Source organism: Lepidochelys kempii, chromosome 2, assembly GCF_965140265.1.
Source record: "Lepidochelys kempii isolate rLepKem1 chromosome 2, rLepKem1.hap2, whole genome shotgun sequence".
NCBI lineage: Eukaryota > Metazoa > Chordata > Testudines > Cheloniidae > Lepidochelys > Lepidochelys kempii.
Window position 1 is genome coordinate 3,232,303 of NC_133257.1, and position 26,918 is coordinate 3,259,220.

Consider the following 26,918-nt stretch of genomic DNA (forward strand, 5'->3'; position numbering starts at 1 on the left):
CCCCTGAGCCTGAAATGGGTATATGTAAAACAATGAAATGTCCTTGAATGAAAGGAACTGTGCTAATGCAAACAATTATATCAAGAACTCCTCTTTATTCAGATGTGCCAGAAATCTGAGCAAATACAGAGCTCGGTCATGTCTAGCTCAGGTTGAGACACAATGCTGGCCTGCCTTTGATGGCCACGAATCTGCTCGGGGCCCAGGGCAGCAGTCACCGGAAGACAGCAAAAAAGATTGAGTCAGTCTTGGGCATTTTGGGGAAATGGAGCAAAGGTCAGAGACTGACTAACTGGAGGTGTCCCGAATGCATTAAGGTAGTGATCAATGGCTCCATGTCTAGTTGGCAGCTGGTATCAAGCGGAGTGTCCCACGGGTTAGTCCTGGGGCCAGTTATGTTCAAAATCTTCATTAATGATCTGGAGGATAGCATGGATTGAACTCTCGGCAAGTTTGCAGATGACACTAAACTAGGAGGAGAGGTAGATACGCTGGAGGGTAGGGATAGGATACAGAGGGACCTAGACAAATTAGAGGATTGAGCCAAAATCTGATGAGGTTTGACAAGGACAAGTGCAGAATCCTGCACTTAGGACGGAAGAATCCCATGCACCGCTACAGACTAGGGACCTAACGGCTAGGCAGCAGTTCTGCAGAAAAGGACCTACGGGGTACAGTGGACAAGAAGCTGGATATGAGTCAACAGTGTGCCCTTGTTGCCAAGAAGGCTAATGGCATTTTGGGCTGTATAAGTAGGAGCATTGCCAGCAGATTGAGGGACATGATCTTTCCCCTCTATTCGGCATTGGTGAGGCCTCATCTGGAGTACTGTGTCCAGGTTTGGGTCCTGCACTACAAGGAGGATGTGGAAAAATTGGAAAGAGTCCAGCGGAGGGCAACAAAAATGAGTGAGGCTGAGGGAACTGGGATTATTTAGTCTGCAAAAGAGAAGAATGAGGGGGGATTTGATAGCTGCTTTCAACTACCTGAAAGGGGGTTCCAAAGAGGATGGATCTAGACTGCTCTGAGGGTAGCAGATGACAGAACAAGGAGTAATGGTCTCAAGTTGCAGTGGGGGAGGTTTAGGTTGGATATCAGGAAAAACTTTTTCACTAGGAGGGTGGTGAAGCACTGGAATGGGTTCCCTAGGGAGGTGGTAGAATCTCCTTCCTTAAAGGTTTTTAAGGTCAGGCTTGGGGCTTGGTCCTGCTTTGAGCAGGGGGTTGGACTAGATGACCTCCTGAGGTCCCTTCCAACCCTGATATTCTATGATTTTAACCTCAGCAGATTGTGCTTGGTCACACACAGCTGCACAAACATTAGCATGCACCCCAGTTTGTTGCTGAAAACTCATTACGTTGTGGCTAGGGGGCGGACTTATCTGAGCTGCTTTGCCTATGCCCGTCAGCAGGGAAGGCAGCACCATTGAACCTTAAACAGAAATCAAGTGATGTGGCAGATTCACAATCAGTGTTTCTCTAGATTTTCAGAGGGGAGGCACTGCGGTCTTGGTAACGAGTCTGGGGATCACTGTGACTCGGGGGGCAGTGGGCAGCACAGTGCTGAGTGGGAAGTGTCCAACCCACCTTCAAGCCAGCTTGAATGCTCTGTGTGTACCTGATAAACCCTGCCAGTGGATGATATATTTGATGTCTGCATGCTTGCAGCTTGGTGGCGGGACCAGCCCTGTCAGTCACTAGCAGCGTCCCGCCTCCCCAAGTTCCCACAGTGTTACCTGCCTCTCCAGTGGCTCCCCCACCCTTCTCTGCTGCCAGGCTTTTCAGCAGGAAACTCCAAACTTCAGATTTTGACCAACGTCTGGCTTAGTGTCTGTCTACTTCCCTGCCACATCCCCGCTGCACTCACCTTTTGGGGCGATTGTCCCCTCAGCTCTGTTTCCCCTCCTGGGGCACTGGCAGTAGCTGGTACCCTTGCAGATTTCTGGGAGGGAGCTCTAGACCAAGAAAAGCCAGAGGCCAAAGGATGGGTCTGTGTCTCCTGCTTCTCCCAACTTATTCCATGTCTTACTGGGGAGCTCAGCCGACTCTCTGGGCAGAGTGGAGTTTCCCTCACAGCCCAGTCTGGGCAGGATAACCTCAGCCGCCCCGTCTCTGCGCGGGGAGCAAAGCCAGAAGGACAGTGCACCAGATGGAGAATTGTGCTGGAGTTCCTACATCCCACTCCAGCAGCCATGCATATGTCTGCAGTGCTTAGCTGCCTCCTTCCTCTGTGCTTCCCCCTGGGTCATGAATGGAGGGTACTGAACACAGCACTAATTCTGCCAGCGCCAGAGAGTGTGGTAAGGGGTCTTCAGGCCCAGCTCCCTCCCTTTCTATAACACCACCATCCCCCATATTCCAGGCTGAGATCTGGGGAAACACAGGCTCATCTGTGTGGATCCTATGCTGTAGAGAGGGGTAGAGCTTTTGGGGAGCCCATCCCTGAGTCCCAGGCCAAAACCTTCCTGGAGAAAGCCAGAAGTGTTCCACGTGCAGGAAGGGAGACACTAAGCCCCGCCTCTTTGAGGGCAGGGAGGTCACTAGTCACGTGAAATATTTTTGGAGAAATATCTATGCCCAGCCTTTCTCCCCAGCTCTGAAGCAGGATCCTAGGGGCTGACTCCCAAAGGGAAAATATATCACCACTGGGTCCCCTGCTCACCGACAGAGAGTGCTACATGGCAGGTCCATGCAGAAAAGACCAGGCTACAGACATGTGCTGGTTTCTTTGGGTATATGCATCTGTACACATAAAAGGAAATTCTTCCTCCTCATGGGAGGGAGGCCAGCTATTTGGATCAGCTGTATATCCTGCTCCTCGTGCTCCTTTTGAACAGTGGTTCTCAACTAGGGGTCTGGGGCCCCCTGCGGAGGTAGCGAGCAAGTTTCAGGGGGTCCACCAAGCAGGGCCAGCATTAGACTTGCTGGGGCTCATGGCAGAAAGCTGAAGCCCCACCGCATGGGGCTGAAGCCCAGGGCCCTGAGCCCTGCCACCTGGGGCTGAAGCCGAAGCCTGAGCAATGTAGATTTGTGGGGGCCCCGGAGGCATGAGGTCCCAGGCAGTTTCCTTGCTTGCTACCCCCTAATGCCAGCCCTGGCTTTTATATACAGAAAACCAGTTGTTGTGAGATAGGTGGGTCTTGGAGTTTTTCTACCATGTGCGGGGGGGCTCAGAAAGAGAAAGGTTGAGAACTCCTGCTTTAGAGGACTTAATAAGGGAATGTGGGTTCCTGCCACAGCTAAATAACGGGAAGTATTGGGCTCTCATCTCCAGCTGCTGCTGCTGGTCACCACACCCTAATGTCCAGGTTATGATTCCTGGCAGCTGCTGCAGGTTCTGTTTTATGTGGATTCTTACAGCACATTGATCACTGTAGCTTGACATGCCTCACTACTGCTATCTCACCTCCTCTCTAGAGCTGGCCATGGAACGAGAAGGGGGACAGCAGCCCAGGTCTGGAAGAACAAGCAGGCACTCACCACTTTTCTTTCTAGCCCCCTGGCCTCCATGTTGTGAGGCTGGAAGGTTCTTCAGTGTGCAGCCATTCAGCTTCAGCTTGAGTGTCGCTAGCAAAGGGAACGATGGCTCTTGTCCCTGCTGGTCAAGGACACTCAGTGTTTCTCCCTGGGGGAGATTTTTACCTGAAAAAGGGTCCACCTCACCATACAGGCCCTTCACAGGCACCCTGGTGCAGGCAAGCATGACCTCAGCCCTAGTCCCCCAGGGCCTGGAAGCTTGCAGGTGGTCTCAGACCAACAGCCCGCCCCCCGCCCCCCCGCCACACACCAAAAACTAAGTATGAAGTGTTATCTGAGAGCGTAAGCGCTTCCGTCTGCTCTGGCAAGCAATGCCAACGTGTGTGAGTGGCACTGCAAGTGGGGGCCCTCTCAACCTACCAGTACAGAAGGGTAGAAATCAGTGTGACAAGGGCAACTGGGGCTTTGGGCAGATCAGTTTCCAGCTCTTACTCAAACGGTGGGAAACTTTTTGCAAAGCTGAGGCTGTTCAGAGTCATGGGAAAAGTTGACGTACTCTCCTGGCTGCTGACAGGTGCTATAGCAAGCAACCCGGGTCACATGGCAAGTTGAAGCAGTCCCTGAAGTACAACAGGAGAAAATACCATGCTGCAAAGGGGAGAAAGAACATGTGTAGGATGCTGGGGCGAGGTCCACAGCTGCCCTCCGTTACCTCAGAGCTGTCTGCGTGACCCTGAACCAGCCCTTTCTGGAGTTAGACCCTGGATTATGGGAGCAAACGGGACACTGCAGGGGGGGCACTCTGTGAAATTACAAGAAATCCCAGGAACAGCTTTGTCCCAATCTCAAGCAACCCACGGAAATGCAAGAATGTGAATGAAAACCATCCACCATCTACTTCAAATTGGGGCAATAAAACTAATTTCCACTCCTCTGTTTCTAGCCTCAGAGAGTTTGGAACAAACAGAGCATAGTTCTGTCTGAAGCATGTGAGCGAGTTCCTATGGGAGGTTTATCTTTGCATTCCCGTGTTACCATCCCTCAGATAATTGTTCCACTCTGCCACTGGATAGCAAATTCCCACCCCCACCCCCTGAACTTTGATAAACACTATTTGATCCGACAAGTGCTCCCAGGGTCTTTCAGAATCATGGTAGTATTAATACTGATTTTGAGGAAGAAAGAAATGTACTTTATTTTCCTAGACAATTTTTTCTGATCATGGCGCTATGCAAAGAGAAAGCTGAAAAACAGCGATAGTTTCTGGAGTATCAAGGGTTACATTCTTGTTCTGATTGTGACAGTCAACACACCTGATGGGGTTTTCATGAATAAACTGAGAAGAATGTGATCCGCCCTACCCCAGAGAGAAATAACTATTCCTGATCTAGGCAGAGGAAGTTTCTTAACTCTGTGCATTGCCCCTCAAGAGGGAGGGGAAAACCAAGACTGAAATGCCAGAAGTTAGAATAAGCAGGGTGGAATCTGCCCCCTGAAGCATCCAGTCATTCTACCTCAACTTGAGGGGCTGGTGATTGACCTCTTGGCAAATGGAAACAGCAAAGTGCCCTGTGGCCTCTCCATGTGTCAGGACCTGGGATGGGAGGTGGTGAATAACCTCTTGCAAAGCTGGGCAAAGTATCTGTTCTACGCCTTTTCCCCTGGTCCCCAGGATTGTACAAATGATCAAAAGCAGAGAACAGCAGTGATGCTGTTGAAGAGGTTATAGCTCTCTGGTCTGTGGACCTTCGGCTGTTTCTAGCTCATTGTTTGCTGTTACCAAAACCAGTCCTCCATCCAGGAGGAGATGGATTCAAAGTGGGTACTTGGATGAAGTGATTTAAAATGCTTACGGACCCTCAAAGAAGTTGACAAGTAGAATTTATTCAGCTGGCTGTGCAAAGTCCATAGTTTAACTAGCATGTAACTCAAATGAAGCTTAGCCATGAGTTCCTCCAGGAGGGCTTTAGTGTGGGTATAGGACTGCCAAGCCCAAAAGTCGGGTCTCAGGAGTATAATGTTCAAGAAAAGGAAGTTTTGTATGAATCCTGACATTAAATATTCCATGAGGGTAACAACCCACAGGACCATAAAGCACAACCATGGAACCTCATACCGCTCCTTATGGCATTACCCAGATTGAACCCCTGCAGGAGTTGTCTTGATTTATTAGAGTAGACCTCCTGACAGCTACTGTCTCCAATCAGAGGAGTTTTTGAAGTTGAGAGCTTTCTTTGATGAGACTCAGTATTGTGCTTGGTTTCAGAGTAACAGCCGTGTTAGTCTGTATTCGCAAAAAGAAAAGGAGTACTTGTGGCACCTTAGAGACTAACCAATTTATTTGTGCATAAGCTTTCGTGAGCTACAGCTCACTTCCTCAGATGCATCTGAGGAAGTGAGCTGTAGCTCACGAAAGCTTATGCTCTAATAAATTGGTTAGTCTCTAAGGTGCCACAAGTACTCCTTTTCTTTCAGTATTGTGCTTCTAATTCGGACACGTAGTTTTGAACTTTCAAGGCATTGATTCCCAGAGTAAGGTCAGACATTTTTCTTCCTTCTGTTAAGCATCAAAATACAGTCCTTAGGAATAGTAACAGTCTTTGGGTAGAGAAGTCTTGTCTTTAGGTGACATTAAGCAAGTCCTTTAGGTGGTCATCAAAACATGCATTCACCATAATGCTATATATGGGTCATCCAGTTTTTATCCGATGCCTTTTTTGGAGGGCTGGAGGTGGGGAGCAGAAATCTTCTCCACACCTTAATGCCCAGGGGAATATGAAGGATATGTAATATACCTGCTTTGGGATGTTCATATTTAAAGGATGATCCTGCTTTCAAGCGTGGAGGCACACTGCTGTGAAAATCCCAGTGTAAGGGATCTGTGGACCTTAGCACAAGGAAGAATAGGACAATTAATCTGTATTGACCTGAAAACTTCCATTCTGTGAGTAATAAGGTCCACAGATCAGGCCCACCCTGGGACAAATGGATCAACCAAAGTAGAAACTGACATACAAAGATTCAGGTTTGTCTCATAGAGGGAATTCTCCATGCTCTGCAATAAGATAAATTGTTGTGCTTTTTCCTGAAGGTATGTTTAACACAGTCTGTAGTTCAAGACAGTAGAATTGAATTCTCCTGGCTTTGGAAGCTCTCTCAACTGGAGGGAATGTCAGAGGGCAGGGCATTCCCCTGCTGCCAGTGACTGACAGGTCTGGTTCTGCTCTAGGCTGCATGCAGGTTGAAGTACCTATTGTAACAGATCTGCAGACTTCATTACTTGAATAAAAGAAATTTTCAGGTGAGCACAACCTAGTGTTCTTCTCAGTCATAATGGAATATCTTCTTCAGTGTCCATCGTAAACACTGATCAGAACCGCTCCTAGGAGCAGGTAGGCCCAATGGTCTGAATAAAGGCCTTAGATCCAAATGGCTCCTTGGTTCTTTGGTAATTCTGGCTGAACCATTGACGCAGTGTGTGACCTTGATAATCCAGTTGATCTTGTGCCTTTTTTAACCCAGCTGGAAAATTTGGTGAAGGAACCTCCCTAATCAAAGCAGTAGTTGCTTTTGAGCTGATTGTTTCCCAGGGAAAGAAATCGCATGGTACAAAAACTTTTATTTTGGACGGCATCAGTGGATGATCTCCACACTCTTGGCAGAGTTGAGTAGCAGAGAGAGATGAAGAGATCTGGGCCAGGGAGAAAAAGAGAAGATGGTTTTTATTGTATTCCTTAGATTTGTTTAAAGCACCTCTGGAAACGTCTAGATATTTGCATATTTGTATAAAAATAGTTTGAATGGTACTGTTCTCAATGGTGGTAGATGACAGAACGAGGAGTAATGGTCTCAAGTTGCAGTGGGGGAGGTTTAGATTGGATATTAGGAAAAACTTTTTCACTAAGAGGGTGGTGAAACACTGGAATGCGTTACCTAGGGAGGTGGTAGAATCTCCTTCCTTAGAGGTTTTTAAGGTCAGGCTTGACAAAGCCCTGGCTGGTATGATTTAACTGGGAATTGGTCCTGCTTCGAGCAGGGGGTTGGACTAGATGACCTTCAGGGGTCCCTTCCAACCCTGATATTCTATGATTCTATGAACTTTTAAGGAATTGGACAGTTGATGAGGCAGAGCATTCCAGGCACTCAGAGCTGCAGTGGGAAAGGCTCTTGTCTGATTAGAGGTATATCATGTGACGGGGCAGAGATGAGGGTGGTGATAGATGAATGGGGAGAGGAGAAAAAAGAATCAGGCAAGATGCAGGATTAGCTGGGGGAAGGCCAGTGAGGCCTTGAAAACCAGCAGAATTCTATTCTGTTTAGGGGCTTTATACGGCCCCGGACACCCTAGTGTCTGAGCGCCTCAAATCATTAATGGATTTTATCTTCACAGCCCCTCTGGGAGGTCAGGGACAGTTATCCCTGTTTTGAAGACAGGAAGCTGAGGCACAGGGTGGTGTAAGTGACTTGCGTAATGTCACCCAGGAAGTCTGTGGCTGAACCGGGAATTGAACCCAGGTCTCCTATGTCCCATTCCAGCGCCCGGATCTAAATCTTTTTTGCTTTGCCTGTTAAATGAGATCTAAGACTGGTGGCATTGTTTTGAGCATGAGGGTCTGGAATCCCATTTCTGTGTGTATCAGGAGGGTGAGCAGCAGCATCCTGCGAGATATGAAGAGCTGGAGCTCGGGGAGGCCAAAGGCAGAGAAGAGGAAGGCAGAGCTGGGGACTTCTTTCCAAATCCTAATTTGTATGACTCTTGAAGAATAACGTCAAACAAGGGCCATGAAACCCTCCTGTGCATTGCTACCTCTAGCAGAGGGCACACCTACCCATGGACTCCTGGGGAACGGATTGTGGGCAGGGTAGCTAGACCCAAGAAGAACCTTATCTGAACCCTTTGATACACATTGTTATTGGTTTCTCTTGGTCCTAATCCAAGGATAGCATCTCCTGCTGGTTGTGGGGGGAGAAGCAGCCTGCACAGATGCAGACTTCCTCTTGGGCACTGACCAGTTGAACCAGTTCTCTCACACTCCCTAGGAACTAGAGGTGTTTCCAAACTAAGCAGTGCAAAGGAATTCCATCTGGAGTCTATCATGCTTTAGTTTGCTGAGGCAGCTCTCAAAGTGGAGGGGCTCTGATAAGGTGAGAGGATTACCTGCTTCACAGTCCTTGACCAAGGCTCATTTCCATGCCACCCACAGTGGATTCTGTCACATGAGCAAAAGCGGATGTATTCATAATGCGGAGCAGTCAGTGAGAGATCTCAGAGCCCTCTCAGTTAATCTGGCTTTCGCTTAACTGTGACCAGAGCCCTGTAATCTCATTGGGTTTGTTTTACCACTTTACCTGAGGATTTAGAATGATAGACATTAAGAGATGGGAAAAGATTTTGGATCATCTAGTCCTTCCCGCAGGGACCAGTGCAGGACTCTTCCTTACTCTGATGACATCTAGTGTTTTGTCAAGGCTAGTGTTAAATGCTTCCAAAGGTGAACTGCAGAGCAACAGACATGCTGATTTCCTTACCTCTGGTGTGTGTGTGTGTGGGGGGGGGGCTGGAACCTAATCAGTTAAGTAAGTCTAATTTGGACTCTTTGATGACACTAAGAAAAGGAGTACTTGTGGCACCTTAGAGACTAACCAATTCATTTGAGCATAAGCTTTCGTGAGCTACAGCTCACGAAAGCTTATGCACAAATAAATTGGTTAGTCTCTAAGGTGCCACAAGTCCTCCTTTTCTTTTTGCGAATACAGACTAACACGGCTGTTACTCTGAAACCTTTGATGACACTGTGTATTTTCCTCTTTTGCCCACTCTGGGTCTGAGATTGTTGGTAATTCAGTCTCCTTGGAAAATAGCTCTTGTCTTTAACTGTTGGTTTTACCTTCCTCTGCCCATTACTGACCTTTACTTTTAAAACCTGACCTCACCATATCTCCACCCCACTCAGTCTGGTGATTAAGGCACAGTCTATCTTAAAACCATGGCAGGAGTCTACTTACAACATGGCTATCCCCTGACTCAGCTAAAAATGGTCACAAACTGTACTGTAGATTGGAGCTTAACGTGTCCCTGTAACGGATTAAAGCCTTGGGCAGTCCAGCATCTCAACTCAAGTACAGGGACACAGCTAAGGTCCGGCTGTACTGTAGCTTTAACCATTTACTATCCGCTCCTGTGACTCAGTTATTAGTTGTAGCACAGATTGTGTATCGCGGTGCTACAACATTCCTTGCTAGACAAAAGAGGCAGCAGCCAGGGTCACAGCAGTAGAGGGTCTAGCGCTATCTGGGAGGTCTTGTGCAAAGAAAAGCTGCCGTGTCCCTAACACCCCAGTGATGAGCGAGACAAAGGAGAGGATGGGTGATGTGTTTTATTGGACCAACCGACCAACTTCGCTTGGTGAGAGAGAGAGCCTCACCCATTGTCTCTGGGACCAGCACAACCACAGCACCCCTGTATTACTCCAGTGGTTGACACATTAGCTCTCCAACTACTGGTCCTATAAAAGGATGTAGAACAAGGCTTATGGAAATACTCCCATATCTGACTGCCCTGGATCTTCTGCACAATGATGTGGCTTGTGAGTCTGCGGGTCCCAGCATACAAAGCTTCACCTTAAATCACCCTTCACTTGAGAAGAATCAGATACACTCTACAGCCCATTTTAAAATCCAGCCACAGTACCTGGATCTAAGTGACTGTGGCAGTGAATTCCACAGGTTAACATCACACTGCATAGGGCAGAGTTCCATTCTTAATGTTGATGATCTTGCCAGATCGTATTGATATTTACTTTTAAGCATTTTTCTATTTTTATCCATTTAAATTTTCACTGTTGCACAAAATTATGGGTTTTAAGTGATTTGTGGGAAGTTTATGGAGAGGTCAGACCATAATTATTTCATGACAGCAGAGATTGAGATTCAAAAAGTTAAAGCTTTATAACTGTTAAAACTCAAATTGTCCAACATCACATGTCAAAATATACAAATTAAATTGCCTTAAACCAAACCCCAGCAGGTTCTCAAGCAGCATTTTCCTTACTTTGCCTCTCTGTAAATTCCAGTGATTATCGCTGGAAATATTTATTGACAGCTTGTGTGTGTTCAGTGAAATCAACATTTACCAGTAAAAATCTAAGCCTTCCAATTTCCTGTCGTTCCTTTTGTTTCATTTTCAACGTCCTGTCCTTTTAATATTAAGGTGTCTCTGTGTTCTCTTACTAGTAGACGGTGGTGAGAAGGAAGAGGGACTGGCCAATTTGATGATGTCCTTGCAAAAGCTGATTACCTCAATCAAGCCCCCATCTTTCCCTTCTTCTTTCTAACCCAAGTAACACTCCTCTTTGCATTCTCTCATTACATTTAACCCCCCCCCCCGTGACCCCTAATCACCTTCGATTTCTTTCTCTGTAGCTCTTCAGTCTCCACTCTCTCTCTCTCTCTTGAGGTCAGGCCATCAAAACTCAATTCTCTTTCAGTCCAGCGCACCTACTGGTATGCAGGGGACCACCCGGTCTGTTAGGGGTGAGTTCTGTTTCTGGATTCCCCTGAAGCAGACATAAGGGCTGTGTGTACAATGCAAGGCATGTTTCTGTTACAAGGGGAAGTACTTGCCCCTGTGCTCTTCAGGACTGTGGGGGGGATTTTCAAAGGCACATGGCAGCTAGGCACGTAACTCCCACTGAAAGTCAAAGAGTTAGGCACCTGACTATCATTTGTGCCTCTGAAAATATTTGGCTGTCTCCTCTCTCTGCCTTGATTACACCTACCAGAAATCCCTCTGGATCCCCCTGCCCCAGTGACCCTTGTAGCTGCAGGTGAGTGTGTGGAGACCCCTGTCTAAAAGCTCTTTTTTTTACAGTTCGCCAGTTCCTTCAGCGTGGCATCAGCCCCAGTTTGTACAATGAAGATGGCCTCACTGCATTGCACCAGGTAAGCAGCCTTCCGAGGTCCCCACTGGCAAGAACCCTTTTCAGCTACCGAGCCTTCCCCGCAATCTGTGCTTCTGCTGCAGTTCACTTTTCAGTGTCCAGTCCCTGCACTTCTGTTCAGTACTTGTCTTGCATCCCCCAGTCTCATGGCTTCTAACTTACCTTCACTTCCTCCAGTCACATTGGCTTGGGAGGCTGTGACAACCATGTAGCCTCTCCCCCCTCCCTGAAGGCAGTGCCTCGCCAGTCCTGTGCTAGTAACTGAGGCAGAAATCTGTCCTGACTCCCCTTCTTTCTCTGTCTCCACCTTCTAGCTAAATGCGTCCCTTTGCCAGCTCACTCTTCTCACCTGAGTCAAGGACACTGCTCCCCAATCCCTTACTGTGTGGAGTAGCTGCACCAACCATCAGACACCAGCTTTGCAGGAGGGAAGGGCCGAGAAGCAGGGTCAGTATTTTTCTTAGTCACGATGACTTTAAACTGAGTTGAAGCTGCAGGTTCTAGACATGACTCTGGAGGCACCACCTGGTGGTTCCAGTGGGATCATTCCTATTTTCTTATCCCCCAATACCCCAACCCCTTCGATGCTTGAAATAAGAGATGCGGGTACCACAGGCGACATAATCTCTCACTGCAGCTAATAACTGCTTCCAATGGCTTAGATCTGGGCTCTCGATACTTTGAAGAAAAGGCAGACCTTGGACCAGAGTTTTCTCGCGACTTGGGCTGGGAACACTGGCGAGGGAGGGGCTGAGTGTCAACTGGAAGCTACAAGGTGGTGCTTTTAGCAATCACAGACATGAGTGCAGCTTGAAAATAAGGTAGATTTTTCTCCCCCAGTGAACATATAGAAATTAGTGCCTGAATTTATCACTCACAATGGTTCTTGCACTTCAGAGTATTGACAGTCTCTCAGTGATGATAATAAAATGTCTTGCTCTTCTCCAGCACCTTCCAGTGCTTCTCAAAGTGATCTCTCTCTCTCATCTTCATGACCCCCCTGTTATCCAGGGAAGTTCTAGTGTTCGGAGTGTGAGTTCTCTGAGCCAGGAACAGTCTGTATTTCATTTCCTTTATAGCCCCAAGCACACGACTGGTGCTTTTATCTGTATCTGTCTGCCAAAATAAATGCATTTTACAACTTTGGCACTGGGGTGAAGTGACTTTATTCACTGCATATTAGTTATAGAGTTAGGAATAGAACCCAGGAGTCCTGACTCTTAGTTCTGTGCTTTAGCCACAAGCTGGTCCTTCCCCAGCAAACTTTGTTCGAAAGGTTACAGATGATCTGGTGAATAGCTGTTTTGGACCCATTACAAACTAACATGGAATGAACCACAGCTGCTAAAACTCATAATTGCTAACCATCCGTATGGCATAACGACCACAAATCATAATCATTGATACCTCCGACAGCCACCAAAAATCTTCACGATTCCAGTCCAGTCACTGATGGCTCACCTAGCAGCCTTGAATCATCCCCCATATTATGATGTCGGTAACTACAGAGCTAAGTAAATAACCAAGCAGTAAAATGCAACGGGGCATTCCCACCTAGAGTGAGTTAATTGAACAATAACTGTTACAGCAGCAGGCACGTCCTAGAGGCTGATGACTGACTCAGAGCAGTTAATGGCCTGAGACACAGCGGAGTCTTCTTGCTTCTCTTATGGGAATTCTCTCCATTACTTCTCTATTCAGATGTCTGCTCCGAGGAAGCAGACTCTGGCCCCCTCTCATCATCTGTCTTCTCTCTCCTTTCACCGTCCTTGCCCGTTGCTGTCTTGTGCACTTTTTCATTAAGCTCAGGTTTAGTGAAACTTTCACAGACTCGCCTAGTCGAGGCTTACCCGGAGACGAGTGGCAGCATTTCAGTGAGCCGGAGCTAGCTGCAGCCACCTTCACTTTTAGTAAGTAGAAGGTGCTGGTGGAGGCTCTGCTTTGAAATGCTCCATCTTGAGCTGAGGAAAAGACCCAGGCATCACTGTGGAGGGTACAATAAAAACCTTTCCTCAGTGTGCAACAGCAGTCAAAAAAACAAACAAGACATTAGGATGTGTAAGGAAAGGGGTGGCGAGTAATGCTGAGAATATGCTGATGCTGCTCTATAAATCACCGGTAGGACACACTCACCGGCCCTCACTATGTTCAGTGGAGGTCTCTATCCCAAGAAGGACATAGCAGAAATAGAGAGGAGGTTCAGATACAGATGATAAAAATAAAGACCTGGAAAGAGTTCTGTATGAAGAGAGACTGAAAAGACAGGAAAGGGGTGAATAAGAGAAGGTAAAACAGAGGTATACAAAATACCACATGCTGTAGAGTAAGGCAGTAGGACAAACAGAAGTGCTTCCTCTCATTACAAGAACAAGGGGACAGTTAATCAAAATGTAAAGTGATAAATTTAAAACTGGTGCTCTTTTTACTCAGTATGTACTACCACTAGTCAGCATTGAGGCAAAGGGTTTGCATTAGGGTCGGACAGTTAAATGGGCAGTGAGAACATCTATAATTAGATTAGATAGGATGAAAAAAATTACAGGGCTATAAACTCCCCTTCCTCAGGGCATGAGCCAAACACTAGCTGAAGGGGGGTAAGGAAGAAACTTCCCTGATGGGCAATTGTCCATTGTGTAATTGTCCACTGCAAATTTCCACTGCAAATTTTCATCCCTTCCTCTGCAGCAGCCGGTGTTGGCCACTGTCACAGACAGGGTGCTGGACTCAGTGAATCACTTGTCTCATTTGACATGGCAGTTCCTAGGTGTGGATAGTCTGATGTGTGTGGTGTGGCATGAGTGTGTTTGCTTTGATTGGCTGCTAAAAGGAACATGGATAAATCCTTAAAAAGAAAAGGAGGACTTGTGGCTCCTTAGAGACTAACAAATTTATTTGAGCATAAGCTTTCATGAGCTACAGCTCACTTCATCGGATGCATTCAGTGAAAAATACAGTGGGGAGATAAATCCTTGTGAAAGCTGCATGATGCTCCTCTGCAGCAGAGAGAGGCTGAGTGACCAGTATTTACAAACACTGAGCCAGCAATGTCTGTGCTGAGACAAGCATGTGTATTGACATACCCAAATGAAAACAGCAGATACTTGGATTAAGGAAAGCACACGCCCCGAAGGAATTAGAGGATTGTAAATGGCCCAGCAATCTAGTAGCAATGTAATTAAATACCCCCAGGCCCCAGCAACCATCTCTTGGCAGGGTTGCCACTTCTTAACATTTGTTTAGACAGACTTGTGTATCCTGATGTTCTGACACCCTCCAGCCAGTGTTGTTGCATCATGACTCTTGATAGACTGACATCAGGACCTGTTAATGGCTCTGCAAGCAAGATACAAGATCATCCAATCCACCTTGCTGACTCTAGGCTAGAGGCAACCCGATGAGGGCAGAGTGAAGCAGTGCTCTTTCCAGTCCCAGCCATGAAGGGTGGTGATGCGTTGGAGGGCGTTCAGAGAAGAGCCATGTAAATGATTCAAGGATTAGAAAAACCTGCCTTATGGCGATGGAAAGAAAGAGCTCAGTCTATTTATCTTAACAGAGAGAAGGTGAAGGGGTGACTTGATCACAGTCTATAAGTACCTACATGGGGAACAGGTATTTTATAATGAGCTCTTCGGTCTAGCAGAGGAAGGTCTAACACGATCCAGTGGCTGGAAGTTGAAGAAGCTAGACACAATCAGATGGGAAATAAGGTGTCAATTTTTAATAGCCTCTTCATTATTGGAAGAGGCTACCAAGGGTTGTGTTGGATTCTCCATCACTGACCGTTTTAAAATCCAGATTGGCGGTTTTCCTGAGAGATCTGCTCTAGGAATGACTTGGGGGCAGGTCTTCAGCCTGTGTTACACAGGGGGTCAGACTAGATGATCACAGTGGTCCCTTCTGGCCTTGGACTCTCAGAATGAATGTCATAGAGTCGAACACCCACATTACACTGCTGTATACACCAGCTAGTTAGTTGCTAATCTCCATGAAATGTCTGCTGCCTCAGGTGTGAAAGCGATAACAGCAAACGAGTTTATTTCACACTAGCTGTTTCTCCCACAGGCTTTTCCTTTGCTTTTTGCCATCTCCCCATCCTTGTAGGATACAAGGTGACAGGGGCTTTGCAGTGTAAACACATGGTGAGTAATAGCCAGTCGCAGTGGTTGTCTACACTACCACTTATGTCTCTCCAGGGTGTGAAAAAACACCCTCCTGAGTGATGTAAGTTACAGTGGAGTCGCATCTTACATGGGGGTTAGGTTCTAAAGTCAGCGTGTAAGGCAAAAATTGTGTATAGTCAAAATTACCCTTGAAAATCCCTTAAATCATCCATAAAGTACAGTATACTGTACATGGTTTTGTGTATACAGCCCTGTACAGTAATATGTATAACTGTATAATGTATACAGTAATGTACAGTATATAATAAAGAGAACATATGCAAAATATAATTTTACAGCATTGTATCTTTCATTACAGGGGGGTAATTACAGGGGGTCGTCAGGGCTTGATGTCGATCCAGGAGACGGCGGAGAGCTTGGGTGATGGAGAGAGAGTCGGAGATGAAGTGGTTGGCTCTGATTCAGCTCAAGAAGTTGATTGCATAGGCTCGTCTGCTGCTGGTTGTTTTTCCTTGAAAACCATGGTGATCGGCAACTGTCGCTGTTGTCTCTTGAGCGGCTCAAACGTTTCTTGGTGCGGTCTCAAATCATCCGTAATACTCCATGTGATTTTGCGGCTCCGTTCCATAGAGGGATCGTATTCAGAAATTAAATCATTCAAGTGTTTCGCTGCTTGGAACACTTCAGCAAATTTATGAAGATTCCAACTTGCTGGCTCTTCCTGGTCGTCGTCGTCATCTTCGTCTTCTATAGGCGATTTTATCAGTTCCTCTGACTCTTCGTTAGTCAATGTTTCTCTATGGCTCTCGATTAATTCTTCAATTTCTTCCTCAAGGATGTTGATGAAACCACCACCACCCACTTGCCTGGCCACCTGAACAATGCGTTTCACTTTTTTGTCAATGGTCGGGAAACCCTTAAAATCATTCACACATTCTTTCCATAGGTTTCGCTAACATGCATTGACTGTTTCAGCCTTGATTGCATCCATTGCCTGTTTAATATAAGTGATGCAATCGGCAATGTTGAAGGACTTCCAACACTCCATCACATTGAGATTGGGATCAGCATCCATAGCGCTATGTATCCATGAGAACGTAAGCCTCGTGTACAGGGCCTTGAAACAGCGAATCAGGCCTTGGTTGAGAGGTTGGAGGATGGAGGTGGTATTGGGGGGGGGAGAAAGACAACTTCCACATTGTTATGCACAAACCTGAGTGTCGCAGGGTGGCCAGGAGCATTGTCTACGATCAGCAGCACTTTAAAGTCAAGTCCTTTTCCCTTCGAGGTACCGTTTGACCTCCGGAATGAAACACTTGTGGAACCAATCCAGAAATAATGCTGCCCTCACCCAAGCCTTTTTATTTGATTGCCAGAACACAGGCAGGAGATTTTTGTTCTTGCCTTTTAGGGCACGGGGATTTCCAGCCCTGTAGAGCAAGCCCAACTTTATTAAATGCCCAGCCGCATTGCCACAAAACAACACAGTCACATGGTCTTTAGCTGCTTTGAAGCCAGGGGCTTGTCTTTCCAATTTCAAAATGTAAGTGCAGTTCGGCATTTTTTTTCCAAAAGAGCCCAGTCTCGTCAGCATTAAAAACTTGTTCGGGAAGATAGCCCTTTTTTTCTGTGATTTTCCTTAATTGTTCGGGGTAGGCTTTTGCTGCCTCTTCATTGGCAGATGCAGCTTCACCAGTAGTCTGCACGTTTTTGAGGTTGAAGCGGTTCCTAAAACTGTTAAGCCAACCTTGGCTGGCTTTGAATTCCTTCTCCTCAGAAGGCTGTCCCTCTTCGGCGGGAGGTTTGAACAGCGCATAGAGGCTAAGAGCCTTTTCTCGCAATGTGTTGCCATCGATAGGCACACGTTTACGGTTCTTGCCTTCCAGCCATAAGTTTAATGCCTTTTCAATCTTCACTAAAGTTTTATCATGCACCTGGCTCGTCACCTTAGCAGTTATTGGAGCACTTGATGCCGTGGCTTGACAAATTTCTCTCTCTCAAATCTTGATGGCATGGATGCTAGATTCGTTGTGGCCATATTTACTCGCCATGTTGGAGACCGACATACCATCTCTCAATAAGTCCAGCACAGCCAGTTTTTCCTCCAGCGTTGGAACAGATCGCTGTTCCTTTGGCTGAGCACTAGATGAAGTAGTTGGCTTGAGTTTAGGGGCCATGTTGTATGAAAAATACGAATCTTTAGACACGAGAATCACACTCACCGCGGCGAGCTGCTCACGCTATGAGAGGCACGCAGGAACTGAGACCGACTGAGGGAACAGCAGATTCACGTCTCCCATCTCACGCTCACTCCGGGGCATACGCTCATTGAGTGGAATGGTGGGCGGAATCGTGTACAGGTATCTTGTTGTTTTTCTTTTTTTTGCCAAGCGCGTGTAGTTGAATTCGTGTACGTTAAATGTACGTATGATGCGACTCACCTGCTCACCGGGAGACGCGCCGGTGTGGACCGCGCTGTCAGCGGGTCGTAGCTACAGCCGCATGTGGAGGTGGTCTTACTGTGCCGACGGGAGAGCTCTCTTCCATCGCAGAGAGCGGCTACATGAGCACTCGTACTGCTGTGCCGCTCTAAGCTCGCTAGTGTAGATCTGGCCTTCGGTCTGGCTGAGGTCTCATTTCTTTCTGTCTCAAACTTTGGTGTCTGACTGGGGCTTTAATATTTTAGCCGATGTGACGAGTTCAGCAGTGGAGCCTGCCCGTTCCGTGTGGTGAGTCACGTTGTGCCGGCCGGTGCCTGGGCGCCTCGCCTGGTGTGGAGCACTGCGCTGTGTGCAGAGACCGCAGTTAACGCCACAAGTACACAGCAGCGGAGCTCCACCGCCTTTATCTGGACGGTGGGTTTGGGCTCCTGCTAATTCCAGTCGAGATTCTGTGGTGGCTGGTGCTTTGGTTTTCAGATCACTCCCTGCTCATCTGCTTGATGGTCTTCAGTACCCACGGTTCTTAAGCCCTTTGAATTTGGCCTCCTAGGGTTCAAAAAGACCAAACTTCCCATTTCAAGTGGCTCCAACCCCCTGACTTGGCGTAAAGGAGCTTTTGCCACTGACTTCAGTGGGAAGAGGATCAAGCCCACAGTGATCCTAGCTCTTCCAGGTTCCCTCCAGGGCCCTCTTTTCCGCTGTGCTCCCTGTCCCCTGCCTCTTTCCTTTCTCTTGAACCTCACTCTCTGTGATCTGGAGAATGTCCTGATGCCAAGCCACTGATGTGTTTCTCTTCACCAATCCCCAGCATGCACTGAACTCTTGGGAGAACGTAATGCCTTCTCCCTCTCTCCACCCTCCTGCAGGCCAGGACTTCCTGTCTGCCGATGCTAGGAGCTCCAAGCGGTGACAAGGCGGGAGCTCTTCACATGGGCTGCAGATGGTACTGAAGAGGGGTTAGGTGTGTTATTGGCCTCCGCTCCCTTAGGAGCCTGTCAGTCCATCATCAGGCAGGAATTTGCAGTATGAATCCACCGATCAGTTCTAAGAACTTCTCAAAGCAATGTCCCCTTCACACCCATCTAACAGGTCTGGCTTGCTTCCACCTCCTTTCCCAAGAGCCCTTCTGGTGGGTGTTTTCAGTGACCAGGATCCCCCCAGCAGCTAAGCGGTCAGTGGGGACAGAGAGCTGGTGGGTAGAAGTTCCCTGCCCCTGCTCTGGACCAATGTCTGGGACCAACACAGATACAACAACACTGTGTACTGCCCCTTCCTGTCATGCAGGTTCCTTTTCCTTAGTAACAGGCGGGCCGGCATCCTCTCCTGCTGTTGCCATGTCTTGGTTTGCTGGGAGTAAGCAAGTCCCATCCTGGTCAGACAGGGTCAGCATTCTTAAAGAGCTGCTTATAAATCTGAACCAAGACCCCTTCAAAAGGAAACTGAACTCTCCAGGTTGCTGGTTCATGAACGTCAGAGACAGAGACCTATTGGGCCCCCACGTCCACCAGGCTTAGGAACAAACAAAGATGGTTCCCAGCGGAGGGTTAAAAAATCAGCACTTGGCTAGTGCCCCAGAGTCATTTCTACCTGTCTGCTCTCTAGTGCTCTGCAGGAAATGCTGTGGCCTTCGCTCCAGAGATCTCAAAGCCGTTTACAGACATCCATGAATTTATCCTCACAAGTTCTTTGTGAGTCTGGTCAGTAGAGTTTGCCCATCGCACACAGGAGGAAGGGACTTGGCCGTAGTTACCCAGCAAGTCCGTAGCCGAGCTGAGCCTAAAGCCAGGAGTCCTGGCTGCCTGTCCTGTGCTCTAACCAAGAGAGTTGGGCTTTCAGTCCTGGTCCTAGTGGCTGAGATCCACCTCACAAAAGCCATTCCCATGAAGTATCCAAGGACTAGCTGAGCCATGGAGCCCCAAGTCTCACCCCCTCCAGAGGGGCTCCCTCTGGGACAGGTTTAAGGGTAATTGGTGGAGGCCTGCAGTGAGGGGGCAGCAGCTTGCTCTGTCTTGGCTGAACCTTTCATGCAAAAACAGGGCCTGTTCCTCTAGGCCTGTCAGTCCCCAGCTGCAGTAACCGCCGTGTTCTGCTCCCTCTCATGTTACAGTGCTGCATCGACGACTTCGGGGACGTGGTCCTGCTGCTGCTGGAGGCCGGCGCTGACGTCAACGCCTGCGACAGTGAGCTCTGGACGCCGCTGCACGCCGCTGCGACCTGCGGACACCTGCACCTGGTGGAGCTGCTGATTAAACAGTACGCAGGCCACGCGGGGGGCCGGGGCGGGGGCGTGAGGGCGGGTGAAGGGAATGAGCGGCCTTCTCTCCCCGTAGCGGAAAGGGGCTGCAGACAGACCAGCCTGAGGTGAGGAAGGAGCGGGAGAGTTAGGCCTCATGAAGAAACCTACAACAGAGCGATGTACTCCCAGAAGGAGACAGTTCGAGCGGCTGCTCTGGAGTTCAGAGGGTCCTGGGACTTGATTGGGGCAGTAACCCTGCAGCCTGGGGCAGGAAAGGTGCCTTGGAGTGAGGGCACCCGGAACTGCTTAGAACCCTCCTTGGCCTTGGGATTGCCACCCCCCGACCTAGCTTTGAGTCAAGGGAAGTGAACCTGGCACTGGGTAGTCTGGCAGAATTAGCCCAGCCTGGGATGATTCCTGCACCCGGAGAGGCTGTGACTGTTTCTATCCCAGTCTCTACCCCTGTGACCTGAAGGAGAGCTCTGTGCAGCTTGAAAGCTTCTCTCTCGCCAGGAGAAGTTGGTCCAATCAAAGATATTACCTCCCGCACCTCGACCAACACGGCTACAACCCACAGCAGTTCCACTCACCCTCCACCCCCAGTCCTGACTCTGGAGCACCCCCTGCTGTCCAGTCCTCATACTTTCTTATGCAGTCGCTGAGCTCTGTCAGGGATGATTTGCTGAATGCCACCTAGAGGTCCTATACCTAGCCCAGGCATCTCTCTTTCCTATGACCCAAGCCAGGTTTGAACGCCCAGGTTTTCAGAGGAGGCAGGCCGGAGTATTAACCCTCGGGGGCTCGCCTCCCCTGGAACAATTGCATCTTTTGCAGCTTGCTTATTTCCCCTCCCCTCAGATTGAAGTCACGTTGTCAGACTCCGTTGTAGTTGTTTGGAACCCTGCTTGTAGGGCTGTAAATGTTTAATGGGGGTGTATTGTTGACCAAGTAACCCAATCTGCCTCCGTCTGGGCTGCTGCAGGAATCTCCTGTTAGTGAGGCCTTGGCCTGGCTGCAGCTGGACGAGACAGTTTGCGTCAGTAAATCCTCTGCTGCTGCTCTTGCTGTACAGCATGGCTGAGTTATGAAAGGCCTTTCCCCATCACTCCCTGCCCAGGAGGGCTGGGGTTTGAATGCCAGCTGAGGACAAGCATGGACCTGCCTGCTGATCCCCCAGCCCCTCGAGGCTGCCTGAAGTCCTCATGGCACCCTGGTCGCTTGGCAGCACCTCAGCTGAGTCTGTGTTTTAAAGCTGGAAGTAGGGTTAGGAGGAGAACGGGGGGTGCATCAATCTGGGGCCGCCTGGGGAAGGCGAGGAGTAAGCCTGGGTAGGAACAATGCGGGAGGCAAATGGGGACAGGCAGGCTCCTGAAAGAACAGGGGTAATATGGGCTTCTTCAGCATCTCATCAGACACCAGATCTGTAACTCCCACTGGCTGGATTTCTGTGCCCTCCCTCCCACCCCCCCGCCTCTTTGAAAACATCCTGGAGAGAGGACTCTTTTCCTCTGCCACCTCCTCATCCTTCTGCCAGGGACATCAGTGTGGAAACAGGAGAACAGAGCTGCTCCTTCCCCAGTGGAGTCCAGCCGTCCCTGCCGATGCCCATCACATGGGGTGGTGCCGGAGCGGAGTGCAGTGCCCCAGAGGGGGACTGCAGGGCTCTGCTGAAGAAGCAGCAGCCAGACCCTTGAGGAGCAAGGATCCTGTTTCATGCAGCCGTCCCTGGCTCATAGTGGAGGCGGGACAAGAAACCCAATCTACAAGACAGGCAGAATCATGCCCATGGAGAATGTTTTCCAGAAGCCGTTGGTGGCTCGTTAATAAAAACGGCTCCTTGTATCTGTTACGCTAGCTGCCCAGCGGCACGCGGGTGCTGTGCATGGCATTACCATGGACACAGCAGAGAGGTAGCCACCTGCCTTGTTTCCTCACTGTTTATTTCTTCTTCTTCCCCTGCCCAGTGGTGCCAATCTCCTGGCCGTGAACACAGACGGGAACATGCCATACGACCTCTGCGAGGACGATGTGACGCTGGACTACATTGAAACGGCCATGGCAGATCAGGGTGAGTCTCCCCAATCCTGGGCCGGTGTCTCATTCCCTTTCCCTGTTGTCACATTGATGTTTCATGGTTATTCACACACTGCTGGGTGTGGTCGTCCCACCCCCTGGTCCGTCCCCCCCACCGGCTGTCCTATTCTGTTCGGGCATTGCAAGCCCCCTCCATGGTGCAGCAAGCCACTGTCAGGGCTGGGCGGGTTGGCACCTTGGCAGCAGTGTCCAACCCAGAATGCCCCATTTACCTTCCAGTGAGATCTGTGTTGGGTTCTCTCGTTGCGCAGCTTCTGTTTCTAGTGCTCTCCTGACACAGAGAGACATCCTAGAATGAAGGAGCATCACTTCTTAAGATCCAGATTTTGACTCCTCCCCTGCTAGATGGCTCCAGGCTGGGCTGGGAAAGGGCTGTAGGGAACCCTATTAGCAGTCTCCTTCCTCTTAACCACGGAGATTTCCTGGTGGGTGATGAGCCTCTTGCATAGAGACCACTGATTTCTTGCTCCTTTTGTTATTTATACAGTGCCATGGGTGTGCATGGCACTTGACGACAGACAGAAGTGATCTTCCCCATGAAGAGCCACCAGTCTACGTTCAATAAACCCTGCTTAGACACAGGGAGAATTGCTAGCTGGCAAGGAGAGTGGGAGTAATGGGAAGCTCGCATACTTTGAGGCGAGGAGAGTTACCTGCACCAAACACATCCATTTGTTTATGTACAAAACCCATCAAGTTGATGCAGGAGTGCGGGGCAAGGGCGGAGCTGGTGGAAGAAATGGGTTCTGAGGAGGGGTTTGAAGGAGCAGCATTCGGGTTGTCTGGCATACAGGACCAGGAAGGACGTCCCACGGAGCGAGGGCGACATGGGCAATGGCTAAGGGTGAAAGAAAGTCAAACTAGGTAAGCAGGCTAGTGGAGGGAGACAAGGGAGCAGGGGAATGTGGGCCTGAGCCCTGAAGGGGAGGAGGGAGGAGCTGGCCCCTGATGTGGAAGGTAGATGTTGAAGGGCCTGGGGGAAAACTGGGAATGGGGGGAGATTGATGGTGGGGATCCAGTTGTTGGAGACACAGGTACAGATGGGAGACTAAGCAGAGGGGAGCGACCCAGGGGAAAGGGTGGATTTTGTAAGCAATGAGATGGAAGCAAAGCCATGGGAGTGGAGTAGGTCACTCAGGTACGGTGCAGAGTAGATGACCAAGTAGATGGCTGCTTTTGGGCAAGGGATGTGTGCGCGTCTTCCTGGGTAGACTAGTGCAGATTGTAAGAAACCAGCATTGTCTTTGGCCTGGAGTCCAATAAGCAAACACCTCTCAGCCTTGCTGCTGGGGTACAGGCCAGCTCCCAGTCCCATCTACCATGGCTACCCTCCTGGCACTTACTCTCTGTGTAGGAATAACTCAGGAGGCGATTGAGGAGGCCCGAGCTGCCACGGAGCACAGCATGGTGGAAGATATCCGAAAGCTGCTTCAGGCAGGTGCCGATCTGAACACTCCACTTGACCACAGTGCCACTCTGGTAAGTTCCCCGGTCATAGTGCCGAGAGCTAGGGAGAGCTCTGCCCGAGAAGTGAGGCGCAGGAGACCATGGCTGCTGGGGAACACGGAGTGGGGGACTGGTCTTAGGGAGGCAGCACAAGCCCCACCTCTTGGGGGACAAAGCACTGATGAACATACTCAATCCGGCCGTGGCTGGGGAGAAACTAGAACTGACCCATTGCTCTGGAGCTCCTCTGCATGCGGGACGCCTCGTAGGCCACCAGCAGCAGGGCCGGAACCACTAGCTTTTCCTTCCAAGGACTTTGCCTGTTCAGACCAATAGCCGTGGAAGCACTGCCAGCAGTCAGGGCCACCACCTGTGCCTCTAAGCAAGCCAAACTGAAAGCTAGCAAAACCCAGTCTCCACATCCCCCAGCAGCTGCTGCAGTCCTGGGGCCTAGGACAGCGCCTGTGGCTCTGGTGGAGAACTATCTCCTGTCCGCAGACAAGGCAAGTCCATCCTGCTACGTTTGCCATTGCTGAGCACTGGGTTCTCCCATCCCACCTAAAGGCTGTGCAGTGAATACAAATGCACTGAAACGGCTCAGTCCGAGCCCACAGAGCCATCTGGGGCCACTGTGTCTCCACCTACAGAGTCCCAGTCCACGTGCTCATATATCGGAGTGCTCAGACGCAGTCCACGGTCTTGGGGTCCATTTGGGTCCCTCAGAGCTGTTAGAAGTCAAGGTAGCCATGGCAGCAAGAACCTCCCACTTCCACCTGGGTCTGGCCAGAACATCTGCCCATCTCCCGTCAGGCTCTGGCCTGGTTACAATGATTCACATGTCTGCGACCACCCGGGTAGATCATTTCAACCCTGCATTGCCAGAAGCTGCATGCTCTGAGAAAGCACCAGCTAGTACAAAATGCAGCAGTCCATCTCCTCAGCCGCATGGGGTGCTGTGAAGACATTCCCCGATGCACCATGCTCTGCCCTGGCTACGCATTGAGCACGCACTCCAGCTCTCTCTGCCCTGATACTCAAGGCCCTGCATGCGCCTGCCTCTGGAGGATCCAGTTCACAGTGGAACCCCCTCCTTGCACAGCATGTTGGCTCCTGCTGCAGAGCTGCTTGGGTGTGGCCTGGGAAGAATGGCCAGCTGGCTCGCTAGCTGTCCCCTCTGTGCCCATTCCTTGGCCTGTTGATCACAGCAGGGAAGGAGGTGACCCCATACCCTTCTGTCTCTGGAGACTGCTGATCAAATGGGACAGGCCCAGATGGAACTGACTGGTCTCCATCTGAGCCCAAGTTCACACTAGAAACTTCATAGAATCATAGAAGATCAGGGTTGGAAGGGACCTCAGGAGGTCATCTAGTACAACCCCCTGCTCAAAGCAGGACAGGTCCCCAACTAAATCATCCCAGCCAGGGCTTTGTCAAGCCTGACCTTAAAAACCTCTAAGGAAGAAGATTCCACCACCTCCCTAGGGAACCCATTCCAGTGTTTCACCACCCTCCTAGTGAAAAAGTTTTTCCTAATATCCAACCTAAACCTCTCCCACTGCAACTTGAGACCATTACTCCTCCTTCTGTCATCTGCTACCACTCCATCCTCTTTGAAACCCCCTTTCAGGGAGTTGAAAGTAGCTATCAAATCCCCCCTCATTCTTCTCTTCTGCAGACTAAACAATCCCAGTTCCCTCAGCCTCTCCTCATAAGTCATGTGTTCCAGTCCCCTAATCATTTTTGTTGCCCTCTGCTGGACGTTTTCCAATTTTTCCACATCCTTCTTGTAGTGTGGGGCCCAAAACTGGACACAGTACTCCAGATGAGGCCTCACCAATGTGGAATAGAGGGGAACGATCACGTCCCTCGATCTGCTGCCAATGCCCCTACTTATACATCCCCAAATGCCGTTGGCCTTCTTGGCAACAAGGGCACACTGTTGACTTACATCCAGCTTCTCGTCCACTGTCACCCCTAGGTCCTTTTCTGCAGAACTGCTGCCTAGCCATTCGGTCCCTAGTCTGTAGTGGTGCATGGGATTCTTCCGTCCTAAGTGCAGGACTCTGCACTTATCCTTGTTGAACCTCATCAGATTTCTTTTGGCCCAATCCTCTAATTTGTCTAGGGCCCTCTGTATCCTATCCCTACCCTCCAGCATATCTACCTCTCCTCCCAGTTTAGTGTCATCAACTTCGACGGTAGAGTAACACCAGTGTGGGGAGCGGGGGGAGTTATTTTACTTCCTGTAACGCTTCTCTACTGGCATAAACCCTAGTGTCAATGCAGCGATACTGGGCAAGGCACTTGGATGCTGCTATCGTTTGTTTCACTCGGGATTGGTATAAACTGTCCCAGCAAACCGCCTCTTTGCAGGTGTCAGCAGCAACTGCCCTGAGCAGCTTTGCTGGTTTAGCCATCCCAGCCAAGCTTTGCCGGAGAGAGCAGCCCTGGCGTTAGGGCCTGGCCCGGGTTTCTAGCGCTGGCAACTTCTGCTTTGCAGCTGCACATTGCCTCGGCAAATGGCTACCTGGAAGCTGCCGAGCTGCTGCTGGAACACAAGGCCAGCACGAGCGCGAAGGACAATGATGGGTGGGAGCCCCTCCATGCTGCTGCCTGCTGGGGGCAGGTGAGTACTTGTAGGCAGGTGAGAATGCACATCTAGCCCACTGGCTGAGGGGTGGGCAGCTGGTAACTCGGAGTGTTCCTATTGGGAATTTCCGACCCTGAACATCCTCCCAGTGGTGGAGTACAGCGCCTCCTAGCGGCACAGCCACCTCAGCACTGGTCATGGACGGCATTCCCTTGCTGTCGGGCCTGCCAGCGTGCTTTCCGTAGGATTGTGCGGGGGCCAGGCATATGGAAGCGATGGCTACTGAGAGTGGGGTGCTGGGCACAGGGCCACCCCAATTCCTCCCGAAGGGCCCTGGGGTGTCAAGGGGCAGGAGGGAGCTCAGGTGAACGCCTGCTGTAAAGGATGGGTGGCCGCCTCCAGTTGCAGCTCAGCAGTCAGGAATCGGAACGTGCTGTGGATGGGGGAGGGGGTGGGCAGGGGGTGCTAGAAATCTCCCTCCTGCCGGGCACAGGGCATGCGGGTCCCACTTGTGAACTCCCCCCCCACTCCCCCAGGTCATTATGGCAGTGGGAGCCGACAGGCCCAGGACACA

The 26,918-nt window shown here is 49.8% G+C and overlaps 1 protein-coding gene across 4 annotated transcripts in view; it reads left to right on the forward strand.

The window, feature by feature from the left end:
* The window catches only part of PPP1R16A (protein phosphatase 1 regulatory subunit 16A), an 81,603-nt gene that overhangs the window by 48,531 nt on the left and 6,154 nt on the right, over positions 1-26,918 (forward strand). For 2 of the 4 annotated variants that reach the window (XM_073329909.1, XM_073329908.1), the window contains 5 exons: positions 11,347-11,417; positions 20,086-20,231; positions 22,179-22,282; positions 23,663-23,787; positions 26,255-26,380. In XM_073329909.1, coding sequence (XP_073186010.1) covers positions 11,347-11,417; positions 20,086-20,231; positions 22,179-22,282; positions 23,663-23,787; positions 26,255-26,380 — 572 coding nt within the window. Of the gene's footprint in view, positions 1-11,346; positions 11,418-11,730; positions 11,864-20,085; positions 20,232-22,178; positions 22,283-23,662; positions 23,788-26,254; positions 26,381-26,918 lie in introns of those variants that run through there. The other 2 variants (XM_073329910.1, XM_073329911.1) reach the window with 2 other exon arrangements.